Source organism: Pan troglodytes, chromosome 6 (assembly GCF_028858775.2).
Source record: "Pan troglodytes isolate AG18354 chromosome 6, NHGRI_mPanTro3-v2.0_pri, whole genome shotgun sequence".
In the NCBI taxonomy this organism is placed as follows: Eukaryota; Metazoa; Chordata; class Mammalia; order Primates; family Hominidae; genus Pan; species Pan troglodytes.
In genome coordinates this window covers 83,356,438-83,370,961 of record NC_072404.2, presented here as the reverse complement: position 1 = coordinate 83,370,961, position 14,524 = coordinate 83,356,438, and the positions used below count along the sequence as shown (strand labels likewise).

The window sequence follows — 14,524 nt, the reverse complement described above, 5'->3', positions numbered from 1 at the left end:
CTCCACAAATACATGAGCCAACTCCTAAAAATGAACAAATGAATCTCAATCTCAGTCTCTCTGTCTCTCTCTCTCTCCCCTCACACACGCACACACATACACATACACATCACACGTACATACACACATACCCATTGGTTCTGTTTTTCTGGAGAACCCTAACACACTCTCCAAAGGAAAATACGACTTTGCCTTGAAATTAAAAAGACACATAGCTTACTTGAAGATCAACAATCAATTATTAACTAAACCAACAATGAGTCTAGGAAAAGCCAGTCAAATTCCAGATGTGGAGCTTACTAGTTCTTTACCAACAGTTTCATTTAATTTTCCAAAACACTGGTAAGAGACACTGCTTTATCCAAGTATAAGAATGTAATTTGTACCCCTACCTCCCACCATCGAAAAATGCTTGAAACTAAAAATCAAGAAGAGAAATTAAAATAATCATTAGCATCTTTGTAAATGTACAAAAAAAAGTCAGCCTACCTACAGATATACACAAATATGTACAGGTCAACTTTCCCTAGAAAATTCATAAAGAATGAAAGTATAATTATTGACTAATTTTTTTTTTTTTGAGATGGAGTCTCACTTTGTCACCCAGGTTGGAGTCCAGTGGCGTGTGAACTCAGCTCACTGCAACCTCTGCCTCCCGGGTTCAAGCGATTCTCCTGCCTCAGCCCCCCGAGTAGCTGGGATTAAAAGGCACACACCACCATGCCTGGCTAATTTTTGTATTTTTAGTAGAGATGGGGTTTCACCATGTTGGCCAGGCTGGTCTCAAACTCCTGACCTCAGGTGATCCGCCTACCTCAGCCTCTCAAAGTCCTGGGATTACAAGCGTGAGGCACCGTGCCGAGCCTACTGAATAATTATCTTTTATAAATTACTACTGATCTTGAACCATTATTTGCATGACTTTTCTCCATTTCTCATAAGAATGAGAAATAAGTATGAGCCCATTTTCATACTGCTATAAAGAACTGCCGGAGACGGGGTAATTTATAAAGGAAAAGAGGTTTGATTGACTCGCAGTTCAGCATGGCTGGGGAGGCCACAGGAAATTTACTATCACAGCGGAATGCAAAGGGGAAGCAAGGCACCTCCTTCACAAGGCAGCAGGAAGGAGAAGTGCAGAGCAAAGGGGGAAGAGCCCCTCATAAAACCATCAGATCTCGTGAGAACTCACTCACTATCACGAGAACACCATGGGGGAAATGGCCCCCACGTTTCAATTACCTCCACCGGTCTCTCTCGACGCATAGGAATTATGGGGATTATGGAGATAACAATTCAAGATGAGATTTGGGTGAGGGGGACAAAGCCTAACCATATCAAGTGGTAAGGAGTATTATAATATTATGAATGAGTGGCCAGAACAGAACAAATTTCCTTACGTGAAAGAATCACCTGATCTTCAGAATGCTAATTACTGAGGTTTCTAAAGACTCCCATATGTGCTATTAATACCTTAAGAGTGTCTATATTAAAACAGTCTTGGCTGGGACTATTTTTTAATGGTTGCATATGACGGAAAAGAAGAATACAGGAGAGAAGGAGTCACCAGTGGTAGGTAGAGACCAGAGCATACAGATTCAACAGGGAACCTAACAAATTCCAATTCATCACCTACAGCTGTTGCTTTATGAAGCCATCACATGTACAGTAGTGGTTCTCAAAGCGTGGTCCCCAGTTGAATAACATCAACACCAACCAGAAACCTGTTAGAAATGCACATTCTCAGGTGGCTCACACCTGTAATCCCAGCACTTTGGGAGGCCAAAGCGGGCAGATGGCTTGAGTCTAAGAGTTTGAGACCAGCCTGAGCAACATGGCTAGACCCCATCTTCACAAAAAATTAGCCAGGCGTGGTGGCCAGCGCCTGTAGCCCCAGCTACTCAGGAGGTAAGGCTGAGGTGGGAGGATCATCTGAGCCTGGGAAGTGAAGGTTGCAGTGAGCCAAGATAGCACCACATACTCCAGCCTGGGTGACAGAGTCAGATCCGGTCCAAAAAAAAAGAAAGACAAAAAAGCATACTCTTGGGCTTACTGACCCAATCTCTGGGAAAGGAAACCAACAATCTGTGTTTTAACAAGCTCTCCAGATGATTCCGATGCATGATAAAGTTTGAGAACCAGTAACCTCCAGTGAAGTCAATATTTGTTAATATGAGACAGAATTAAATCAGGAAATTCAAAAAAATGGAGTGGCTGAATTTTTACCACATTACTGTGCATTAGATGGAAGAAACTGTTATTTATATTATCCCTCCTTTTTTTTAAATAAGGAATTCATTCAAAACCGTTTTCCCATCACTAACTAACATTATTTAAGACTTTCCACTAACCTAAAACTTCCAATCCATTCAAAAGGCTGCTCAGCTCAACGAGACAGAACAATAGCAAATGTTTCTAGGAAGATTGATGGTACATTCCCAGGTAAATCTTTCAAGTTGAATGCAGCATATTATAAGTTGCTAAACTTTTTATTTATTTATTTATTTCTGAGATGGAGTTTCGCTCTTTTTGCCCAGGTTGGAGTGGAGTGGAGAGATCTCGGCTCACTGCAACCTCTGCCTCCCAGGTTCAAGCAATTCTCCTGCCTCAGCCTCCCAAGTAGCTGGGATTACAGGCAACCACCATCATGCCCAGTTAATTTTTGCATATTTAGTAGAGACGGGGTTTCACCATGTTAGCCAGGCTCATCTCGAACTCCTGACCTCAGGTGATCCGCCTGCCTCGGCCTCCCAAAGTGCTGGGATTAGACAGGCGTGAGCCATCACACCTGGCCAAGTTGCTACATTTTAAATTTTTAGTTCTTCCATCATATGGGAAGTAAAAGCTAAAAAGGCAAAATATATATAATATTCCTACAAAGTTTTCACTTCCTCAGAGGAAAATTTGCCAGTGGGGACAAAATCCTACCAAAGAGGCAATTCTTCTGCCAGTCTGATTCAGACTATTAACAGGTATTAGCATTCCTCTGTAGAGGGAAGATAAATACCTTTAAACTGCTTAATCATGTTCTGATGGTTTTCAATGGCTTCCTTCAAGATCATTTCAGGCTGGTCCATCTTCCACCGCCATTCAGTGCCCACGGGGTTGTTGTGGTGCCTAGGAACAAGACGCAAAGTTCTAAAAGACCCTTCTGTAATAAGATCTGGGCTAGTCATTTATGATGAAGTCGTCCATTTTTAAAAATCACAAAATCAGGACTGGTTTCCTCCTAAGAGTTCAACCACGTATAGTGGTATTTTCCAACTTATTTTAAATCGTGACACCCAACAGAGAGGGGTGAATAGAGAAATCATTCAACTCTTCCCAGAGATGTTGGGCACCTAATTCACTCAATTCCAGTTACAGGTTGACAGAACACTCTCTGCTGCTTTAACCATGTTAACTATGAATGTACACAAACAAGGCAAACTGTCATCACCATGTTACTGTCATCTACGTCGACACTTCATAAAGTGAGTGAGGACAGCTGGAACACTTGCTTGGAAATCACACTGACAGGGCCTGAGAATGAGTTTCTCCTGATGCAGGCCTGGGGAAAGGACAAGAACCTCCACCTGGGACCCAAGCAGCTACAACACAATGTCATTTTGAGAGCAAAACCACTGCTAGAGTGTATCCTGCCCTGGGAGCCAAAGCCCCTGTATCTCCATATTCCTGAGGTTCTACTGCCATCACTCCATGGCCATATAAAAGATTACAATGCCATAACCCAAGCTATACCTAGCAGTACAACCATATCCAAGCACCTGAGCCCATGCAGAACCTTGTAATCCAAAAAAACAGGCAGCACAGTACAGCAAGGAGACCACCCCCAAGACAGACACAATGCCAGAGCCCAAGGACCAGCTCCCCAGTGTCCACCACTGCCAACCATCTCACCCTCCCGACAGGCAGAACTACCGTGTGCCCTACAGGCCCCTCAAGGCCCAAGGATCATTCTGCCCAGAAACCAGCACCACTGAAGACACTACCCCCATAAGCAGCAGAGCTGCCAGAAATAGTACAAGCTCCCCTAGGGTCTAAGAACCAGCAAGCCCAGCAACACCGACCCTAGCAAAGCCATGCCACTGCCTCCACAAACACCCACAGTCCAGGCCAGTGAGGCACTCACAGGAACCACAGGCACCGATTATGGCCAAAGAAATCACATGTACACTACTATACTACTACACTACTGTACCCGTCTAGAGGACAAGTCAAAGCACCCCATTCAACCAACACTATAAAATACTTCTCCAGGAAAGTCTTTCCCTATGAAAACTACTCCATAAAAATGGAAAGGGTGACTGTTATACCAGATGTGCAGATACCAATGTAGTAAAAAACAAAAACATGAACTAGCAAGAAAACATGACACTCCCAAAGAAACATGATAATTCTCCAGTAACAGACCTGAAAGAAAGGAAAATCAAGGCCTATAACAGAATTTAAAATAATGATCTTAAGGAAACTCAAGAGAGATACAAGAGAATACACATAGACAATTCAATGAAATCAGGAAAAGAATTCATGATCTAAATGAGAAATTCAACAGAGATAGATATCACAAAAAAGAGCCAAACAGAAAACTTGAAGGTGAAGAATTCGATGAATGAAATAAATACAACTGAGAGTTTCAACAACATATTAGATCAAGGAGAACAAACAATGTCTGAATTTGAAGATAGGACTTTTGAAATGACCCAGTCAGACCAAAAAAAAAGGAAGGAAGAAGAAAGAAGAAAAGGCAAAAAGAAAAAGAAAAGGAAAAGAAGGAGGAGGAGGAAGAGGAGAAGAAGAGGAGAAAAAGAAAGAAGAAAAGAAGAAGAAGGGAGAAGGGAGAAGGGAGAAAGGATAGAGGAGAGAGGAGGAGGAAGAGCAGGAGGAGGAGCAGCAGCAGGAGGCGTAGGAAAAAAAGCCTGCAGGAATGATGGGACACCATTACATGAACAAATGTTTGCATTTAGGAATTCCAGAAGGAGAACAGGTGGGAAAAGGCATGGAAAAGTTAACAGGTTTTAATGAAATAAAAGCTGAAAACTTCCCACATTTTGGAAGAGATATGGACATTCAGATCAAGCAAGCTAAAAATTCCTAAAATGGATTAAATGCCAAAAAAAAAAAAAAAAAAGCCTCCTTGAGACACATTATAGTCAAACTGTCAAAAGACAATGACAAAGCGAATTCTAAAAACAGCAATTGAAAAGCATCACGTCACATGTAAGGAAACCTCCATAAGAATAACAGCAGATTTCTCAGCAGAAACCTCACAGGCCAGGAGAGAATGGGATGATATATTCTAAGGGCTGGAAAAAAAAAAAAAAAAGACCACCAAGCAAAACTGTCCTCTGGAAATGAAGGAGAAATAAAGCCTGTCCCAGACAAGTAAAAATTGAGGGAATTCATCACACTAGACTGGCCTTAAAAGAAAAGCTTAGGGAATCCTACATCAGGAAGTGATTATTACCATCATGAAAATACGCAAAAGTATAAACTCACTGGTAGGGCGGATATACAAATGAGATTTTAAAAAGTATTCAAATGTTACCACTATGGAAGACCACCAAACTGCAAAAAAAAAAAAACAAGAGAGTAAGAAAGCAAAAACAATATACAAAACAACATGAGTAAGTTATCATCTACCATGAATAACCTTGAATGTAAATGGATTAAAGTCCCTTGTTAAAAGATATAAACTGGCTGAATGAATTTTTAAAAAACACCCAACTATTTGTTGCCTACAAGAAACTCACTTCACCTGTAAAGATATACACAGACTGAAAGTGAATGGGATGGAAAAATACATACCACACAAACCAAAACCAAAAGCAGCTGGGTGTGGTGGCTCACACCTGTAATCCCATCACTTTGGGAGGCTGAGGCGGGGAGAATCACGAGGTCAGGAGTTCGAGACCAGCCTGGCCAACATGGTGAAACCGCATCTCTACTAAAAATACAAAAATTAGCCAGGCGTGGTGGTGGGCACCTGTAATCCCAGCTACTTAGGAGGATGAGGCAGGAGAATTGCTTGAACCTGAGGCGGAAGTTGCAGTGAACCGGGATTATGCCACTGCACTCCAGCCTGGGCAACAGAGCAGGACTCCATCTCAAATAAAAAAATTAAAAAATTTAAAAAAACCAAGCACGAGTAGCTATCCTTGTATAAGATAAAATAGACTTTAAGTCAGAAACTGTAAAATGACACCAAGGAAAAGGTCATTGTGTAACGATAAAGGAATCACTGCAGCAAGAGGATCTAACAACTGTAAATATTTATGTACCTAACACTGGAGCACTGAGATATAAAGCAAACATTATGAGATCTAATGGGAAACATAGACTCTACTACCATAATAGTCGGGGGCATCAACATCACACTCTCTCAGAATTGGACAGATCACCTAGACAGAAAATCAGTAAAGAAACACCAGATTTAAACCATAGGCCAAACTGACCTAATAGACACTGACAAAATATTTCATACTACACCTGCAGAATACACAATCTTCTTATCCATACATAAAATATTCTCCAGGGCAGACCATATTTTAGTCTCAAAAAATGTTAAAAAATCAAAATCCTATCAAGTATGTTTTTGGACAATGGAATAAAACAAGAAATCAGTCATAAAAGGAACTTTGGAACCTATACAAAGTAATGGAAACCAAATAGCACACTCTTGAACAGCCTATGAGTCAATGAAGAAAGCAAGAAGAAAATTTAAATATGTACTAAAACAAATGAAAGTAGAAGCAAATGTCAAAACTTAAGGGACAGAGCAAAAGCAGTACTAACAGGGAAGTTTATAATAATAAACAACTATATCAAAAATGTAGAATGATTTCAAATATCAATCTAACAATGCACTTCAGGGAACTAGAAAAGCAAAAACAAACCAAACCCAAAATTACTACAACAGAAAAAAATAATAATCAGAGCAAAAATAAATGAAGTTGAGACTAAAAGAACACAAAAATCAACAAAACAGAAAGTTCATTTTTTAAAAAGATAAACATCGACAAACCATTAAACTAACCAAGAAAAAAAAAGATCCAAATAAATATATCAGAAACAAAAAAGAGACATTACTACTGATACGATAGAAATACAAAGAATCATTAAAGACTGTTATAACCAACTGTACACCAACAAATTGGAAAACCTAGAGGAAATGTAGAAATTCCTGTACACACACAACCTACCAAGAATAAACCAGGAAGAAAGAGAAAACCTGAACAGATCATCAACAAGATTAAATCAATTATAAACTCTTCCAACAAAGAAAAGTACACGGCCAGATGGCTTCCCTGGTAAATTCCACCAAACCTAAAACACACACACACACCTCTCACACTAATACTTTTCAAACTATTTCAAAAAATTAAGGGGGAAGAAATTCTTAGAAACTCAGTATTATATGAGGCCAGTATTACCCTGAAAACAAAACAGGACAAAAACACAACAAAAAAGAAAAGGAAAATAGCATGCCAATATCCCCGATGAACAAAGGTATAAAAATCCTCGGCCGGGCCCGGTGGCTCACGCCTGTAATCCCAGCACTTTGGGAGGCCAAGGCGGGCGGATCATGAATTCAGGAGATCAAGACCATCCTGGCTAATACGGTGAAACCCTGTCTCTACTAAAAAAATACAAAAAATTAGCCTGGCGTGGTGGCAGGCACCTGTAATCCCAGCTACTCAGAAGGCTGAGGCAGGGAAATCGCTTGAACCCAGGAGGTGGAGGTTGCAGTGAACTGAGATTGTGCCATTGCACTCCAGCCTGGGGGACAGAGCGAGACTCCGTCTCAAAGAAATAAGAAAGAAAAAAAAGAAAATTGCATATCACTGAGGAAAGAAATTGAAGAGAGCACACACACAAAAATGGAAAGACATCCCATGTCCATGGGTTGGAAAAATAAATATAGTTAAAGTTATCATACCACCCAAAGCAATTTACAGATTTGATGCAATCCCTACCAAACCACCAAAGACATTTTTCACAGAAATAGAAAACAATTCTAAAAATCACATGGAACCACTAAAATCCCCAAATAGCCAAAGAAATCCTATGCAGAATGAACACAGCTCAAGGCATCACAGTACATGACTTCAAAATATACTATAGCCAGATGCGGTGGCTCACACCTGTAATCCCAGCACTTTGGGAGGCCGAGGCAGGCAGATCACAAAGTCAGGAGTTCAAGACCAGCCTGGCCAACATAGTGAAACCCCATCTCTAATAAAAATACAAAAACTTGGCCAGGAGTGGTGGCAGGCGCCTGTAATCCCTGCTACTCGGGAGGCTGAGGCAGGAGAATCCCTTGAACCAGGCAGGTGGAGGTTGCAGTGAGCTGAGATCACATCATTGCGCTCCAGCCCAAGCAACAGTTTAAAACTCCATCTCAAAAAAAAAAAAAAAAACACAACAAAAAAAACTATAAACCTATTGTAACCAAAGCAGCATGGTATTGATATAAGAACAGACACATAGACTCACAGAACAAAATAGAGAACCCAGAAATAAATCCAAATATTTATAGGAAACCAATTTTCGACAAAGGTGCCAAGGTCATGCAGTGGGGAAAGACAATATACAAAAATCAACTCAAAACAGATTAATGACATACACGTAAAACCTGAAACTGTGAAATTACATATCGTGAAAACACAGAGGAAACACTTTAGGACATTGGTCTGGGCAATGATTTTATGAATAAAACTTCAAAATTACAGGCAACAAAAGTAAAAACAAATAAATAGGATGATATCAAACTAAAAAGCTGCTGCACTGCAAAGGAAACAATCAACAGGGTGAAGAGACAACCTGCAGAATGACAGAAAATATTTCCAAACCATTCATCAAACAAGGGATTAATATCCAGAATATACAAAAAATTCAAACAACCCAACAGCAAAAAAACCCACAAATAATCTGATTTTTAAAAGGTCGAATGATGTAAATAGACATTTCTCAAAAGAACGTATACAAGTAGCAAACAAATACATTTTTAAATGCTCAACATCACTAATCATCAGAGAAATGCAAATCAAAACCGCAATGAGATTCCATCTTACCCAAGTTAAAATGACTATTATCAAATAATAACAAATGCTGACAAGGACGTGGAGAAAGGGAACTCTTATACACTGTTGCTGGCAATGTAAACTACCACAGTCATTATGGAAAACAATATGCAGATTCCTCAAAAAACTAAAGCTAGAACTACCATATGATCCAGCAACCCCACTACTGAATATACATCCAAAGGAAAGGAAATCAGTATGTTGAAGAGACAGCTGCATTCTCATGCTTATTGCAGCACTATTCACAATCACCAAGATACAGAACCAACCTAAGTGTCCATCAGCAGATAAATGGATAAAGGAAATGTGATATATATTCACAATGGAATATTATTTAGCCCTATAAAAAAGAATGAGGCTGGGCATAGTGGGTCACGCCTGTAATCCCAGCACTTTGGGAGGCTGAGGCCAGTGGATCACTTGAGGTCAGGAGTTTGAAGCCAGCCTGGCCAACTTGGTGAAATCCCGTCTCTACTAAAAATATAAAAAATTAAGCCAGGCGTGGTGGCACGAGCCTGTAATCCCACTTATTCAGGAGGCTGAGGCAAGAGAATCACTTGAACCTGGGAGGTGGAGGTTGCAGTGGGCCAAGATTGTGTCACTGCACTCCAGCCTGGGCAACAGCAAGACTCTGCCTTAAAAAAAAAAAAAAAAAAAAAAAAAGGCCAAGTGCAGTGGCTCAAGCCTGTAATCCCAGGACTTTGGAAGGCCAAGGGAGGCAGATCACCTGAGGTCAGGAGTTCAAGATCAGTCTGGCCAACTTGGCAAAACTCCACCTCTACTAAAAATACAAAAATTATCTGGGCTTGGTGGCATGTGCCTGTAATCCCAGCTACTTGGGAGGCTGAGGGACAAGAATCGCTTGAACCTGGGAGGCAGAGATTGCAGTGAGCTGAGATCAGGCCACTGCACTCCAGCCTGGGCAAAAGAGCGAGACTCTGTCTAAAAAAAAAAAAAAAAAATTCACATACCATAACATTATCCTATTTAAGGTTTATAAATCATTGGCTTTTGCTATACTCACAGAGTTGTGCATTGTTAGAAATGCTTGCTCCCCAGTGCTACAAAGAAATAGCAACTGAACATAAATTTAATTTTCTCAGCAAGGCCATTTTTTTACTTTCTGCAGAAAGGGTACACTCGCCAGCACTTCTGCCACGAGAATACACTGAACAAAGGAGACAGGGACATTTATAACCTGACACATTCACCCTACTGCTGTTACCAGTTTCCATTGGCTGGAATGGGACCTCACATTCTGTATTTGTCCCAATTGGCTAGCAACTTAGAACTTTTCAAAAGAGGCAAAGGCAGAGAACAAAGGAAGGAGGAAGTAACTTGTGGAATGCTCAGAAAGGTAAAAACACCTCCAAAAAAGAAAGAGGAATAGGCTACGACCTAATGCTTGCTTGGACCAGTATAAGCATGCCAGGGCAAATATTTAGGCTAAATTGTGGGAGCTAAGAATACAAAGTACATTGATTTCTTTATTACGGCTAGCAGATATCTAAGAATGTTAGCACAGGTCTTTGAATAAATTTTGCTTCTAAGAGAAGTGACTATTTATTCTTAATTAGATGGGGAGGAAAATCTCTTTGAAGAGGAGCCTCTACTTCACTTTTTACATGCATCCATGACCAAAATCCATTTTAAACGTTTTGTCATTCCCAAAAAGAAACCCCATCCCCTCGGGTATTGCTCCTCAACTCCCATATTCCCTCCGGCCCTAGGCAACCACTAATCTACTTTCTGTCTCTACAGATTTGTCTATTCTAGGCAATGCACAGAAATGCAATCTTACTATAGATGCAGCCTGTTGTGATCGGCTTCTTTCACTTAGTATAATATTTTCAACATTAATCCATGCTGTAGCATGTATCAGTACTTAATTTCTTTTTATTGACAGATGACATTCCTTGGAATGGATACACCACATGTTGTTTCTCTGTTCATCAGTTAACGGACATCTGGAGTATATCTACTTTTTGGATATTATGAATATCTTTTTGAGGCACAAGAATCGCTTGAACCCAGGAAACAGAGGTTACAGTGAGCCAAGATCACACCACTGCGCTCCAGCCTGGGTGACAGCGAGACTCCGTCTCAAAAGAATAAAAAAAAACCCACTGTCATATACAGAACCTCACTCAAGCAATTAAGCCTTACAGCAACCCTGTAAGGAAGGTATGTTGTTTTATTCTACAGTTGAGAAACTGAGGCTCAGAGGCTATTTTAAGAATCCACTGCAAGAAAAGGACAATAATAAAAGCATTTATGTAACATTTAAATCAATTTTCAATGAACCTTTTCTGAAATTCTTGTTATATATTTCATGGAAACAGATGGCAAATTCTAATTTTAAAAGCTCATATATTAGTCCTTCTTTACCAGAAGCCATGGTAAATGAAATATCTCCATTTAATTCGACCTTTCTAAAAATCGCATTAAGGAATGTGTTAATCATACTGTTTGTTTTCCAAAACTCTGGGTAAATGTACTGCTCAAGAAACTGAAAGACTGCATTGTTGGCTATGAACAGGAAATTAAGATTGAGGAGCACTACCCATTAGATCCTGTTATTTCTTTTGAATTTTGACCTGTAAAAAAACCAACTACTTATGCCAACAATCTTAAGAAGAGATTAGGATTTATACTTAGTGTAAACTGTGAAACAAGAAAAACTAGAACACAAAATACTTGATTATTTGTCCTACAACCTCAGTATGATGTGATCCCAATACTTCAGTCTACATAATCATATGGCTAACATACTTTTGTCTTGCAAGCGCTCACCTTATAATATCTCAAACTCTGTAAGCACATACTCTATTCCTAAAAAGTGGTTTTTTGGTCACATTTTACTTCTCTTTTTTTTTTTTTTGAGATGGAGTAGCCCAGGTTGGAATGCAGTGGCGTGATCTCGGCTCACTGCAAGCTCCACCTCCTGGGTTCACACCATTCTCCTGCCTCAGCCTCCTGAGTAGGTGGGACTACAGGCGCCCGCCACCACGCCCAGCTAATTTTTTCTATTTTTAGTGGAGACGGAGTTTCACCCTGTTAGCCAGGATGGTCTCGATCTCCTGACCTTGTGATCTGCCTGCCTCAGCCTCCCAAAGTGCTGGGATTACAGGCGTGAGCCACCGCACCTGGCCATATTTCTTTCTTTTTTTTTTTTTTGAGGAGTCTCGCACAGTCACCCAGCCTGGAGTGCAGTGGCGTGATCTCAGCTCACTGCAACCTCCACCTCCTGGGTTCAAGCAGTTCTCCTGCCTCAGCCTCCCAAGTAGCTGGGATTATAGGCGCCTGCCACCAAGCCCAGCTAATTTTTTGTATTTTTTTAAGTAGAGACGGGGTTTCCCTCTGTTGGCCAGGCTGGTCTTGAACTCCTGACCTCGTGATCCGCCTGCCTCAGCCTCCCAAAGTGCTGGGATTACAGGCATGAGCCACTGCGCCCGGCCTCGTCACATTCTGTTTCAATGCTGCCATGTTCCAGCAATACCATTCACTGAAATAGTGACTGTAGACCATGGCGCACAGGTTATTTCAACCTCAGCACAATTGCCATTTTGGACTAGATAATCCTTTGTTGCGGAGCACTGTCCTATGCATTAGGGAATGCTTAGCAACATCCCCAGCCTCTACCCACCAGATACCAGCAGCACTCTCCTTGGTTCTAACAATAAAAAATATCTCGAGACATTGTCAAATGTTCCAAATCTCTGTGTGGGACAAGAAATAGCAATTTTGCCCCCAGTTGAGAACCACCGATTTAACAGGATGACCTAAGAGATACTTTTAGTGTTTTGTTTTTTGTTTGTTTTTACCACATCTCTAGATAACTAAAAGAGGAAATACATGTAAAAGAATATGGTATAGTAGCCCACGCCTATAATCTCAGCACTTTGGGGGGCTAAGAGGGGAGGATTGCTTCAGGCCAAGAGTTCGAGACCAGCTTGAGAAACATAGCGAGACCCTGTCTCTATCAAAAAATAATAATAATAGTAATAAACTGGATAGGCATTGTGGCACAAGCCTGTAGCTGGAGTTACTCAAGTGGCTGAGGCAGGAGGATCACGTGAGCCCATGGGTTCAAGGTACCAGTGAGCTATGATTGCACCACTGTACTCTAGCCTAGGTGACAGGGCTTAATATGGGATGATAGTATTGTGGCTACATTATTTTTTAACAGATCTTATTATTTACATTTTACATGATCTGTCAATTGAAGTATGTACAGATAAAACAATATGATGGCAAGGATTTGTATTAAAATAGGTAAATGGAATATGATTATCCATATGATGATAAACGTTCACCAAGGTTTAATATACTATTCTCTCTCTGCTTACGTTAAAAAAACTCTATAATAAGAATTTTTTTAAAGTGGGTAGAGAGGGGTCAGGCGCAGTGGCTCACTCCTGTAATCTCAGCACTTTGGGAGGCCAAGGAGGGCAGATCACGAGGTGAGGAGTTCAAGACCAGCCTGGCCAACATGGTGAAACCCTGTCTCTGGTAAAAGATACAAAAAATTAGCAGGGCATGGTGGCATGCACCTGTAATCCCAGCTATTCAGGAGGCTGAGGCAGGAGAATGGCGTGAACCCGGGAGGCAGAGGTTGCAGTGAGCCAAGATCGTGCCATTGCACTCCAGCCTAGGTGACAGAGTGAGACTCCATCTCAAAAAACAAAAAAAAAGTGGGTAGAGGGGTTAACAAAGGTCTCAGTAGGTACATGAACAATTTGCTGTTAAGAAAAAAATTATAGTTGAGGTAAACAATACATAGCTGAATGCCTGGGAAGAAGAGCTAGGCACCAAGGCTAATGTGGTGAACTGGAGCACTGAAAAGCACCTGCATGCTCCTGGGATTTAGAAAGGCACACTGGACAGGAGACATGCTAAGAAGCGGCCTAGGAAGAGTCTAAACTTTCACCTCTGCCCGATCTTTAGGCTCAGCACAAGCAGGAAGCAAAGGCTAAGGCAGAGTTGTAAATCGCCTGGCTAAACATTAAAAGAGTGTTCCAGGCCGGGTATGGTGGCTCAAGTCTGTAATCCCGGCACTTTGGAAGGCCAGGGCAGGTGGATCACTTGAGGCCAGGAGTTCGAGACCAGTCTGGCTAACACAGTGAAACCCCGTCTCTACTAAAAATACAAAAAATTAGCCGGGTGTGGTGGCGGGCGCCTGCAATCCCAGCTACTCAGGAGGCTGAGGCAGGAGAATGGCATGAACCTGGGAGGTGGAGCTTGCAGTGAGCCGAGATTGCGCCACTGCACTCCAGCCTGGGTGACAGAGCGAGACTCTGTCTCAAAAAAAAGAAAAAAAAATTAGCCAGGTATAGTAGCACACACCTGTAATCCTAGCTACTCAGGAGGCTGAGGCATGAGAATTGCTTGAACCCAGGAAGTGGAGGTTGCAGTGGGCCAAGATTCCACCACTGTACTAC

At 41.2% G+C, this 14,524-nt stretch overlaps 1 protein-coding gene across 1 annotated transcript in view; it reads right to left on the bottom strand.

Moving 5' to 3' along the window:
* Positions 1–14,524, bottom strand: part of TYW1B (tRNA-yW synthesizing protein 1 homolog B) — a 265,501-nt gene that overhangs the window by 152,699 nt on the left and 98,278 nt on the right. The window contains 1 exon segment of the mRNA XM_054687593.2: positions 3,008–3,117. Coding sequence (XP_054543568.2) covers positions 3,008–3,117 — 110 coding nt within the window.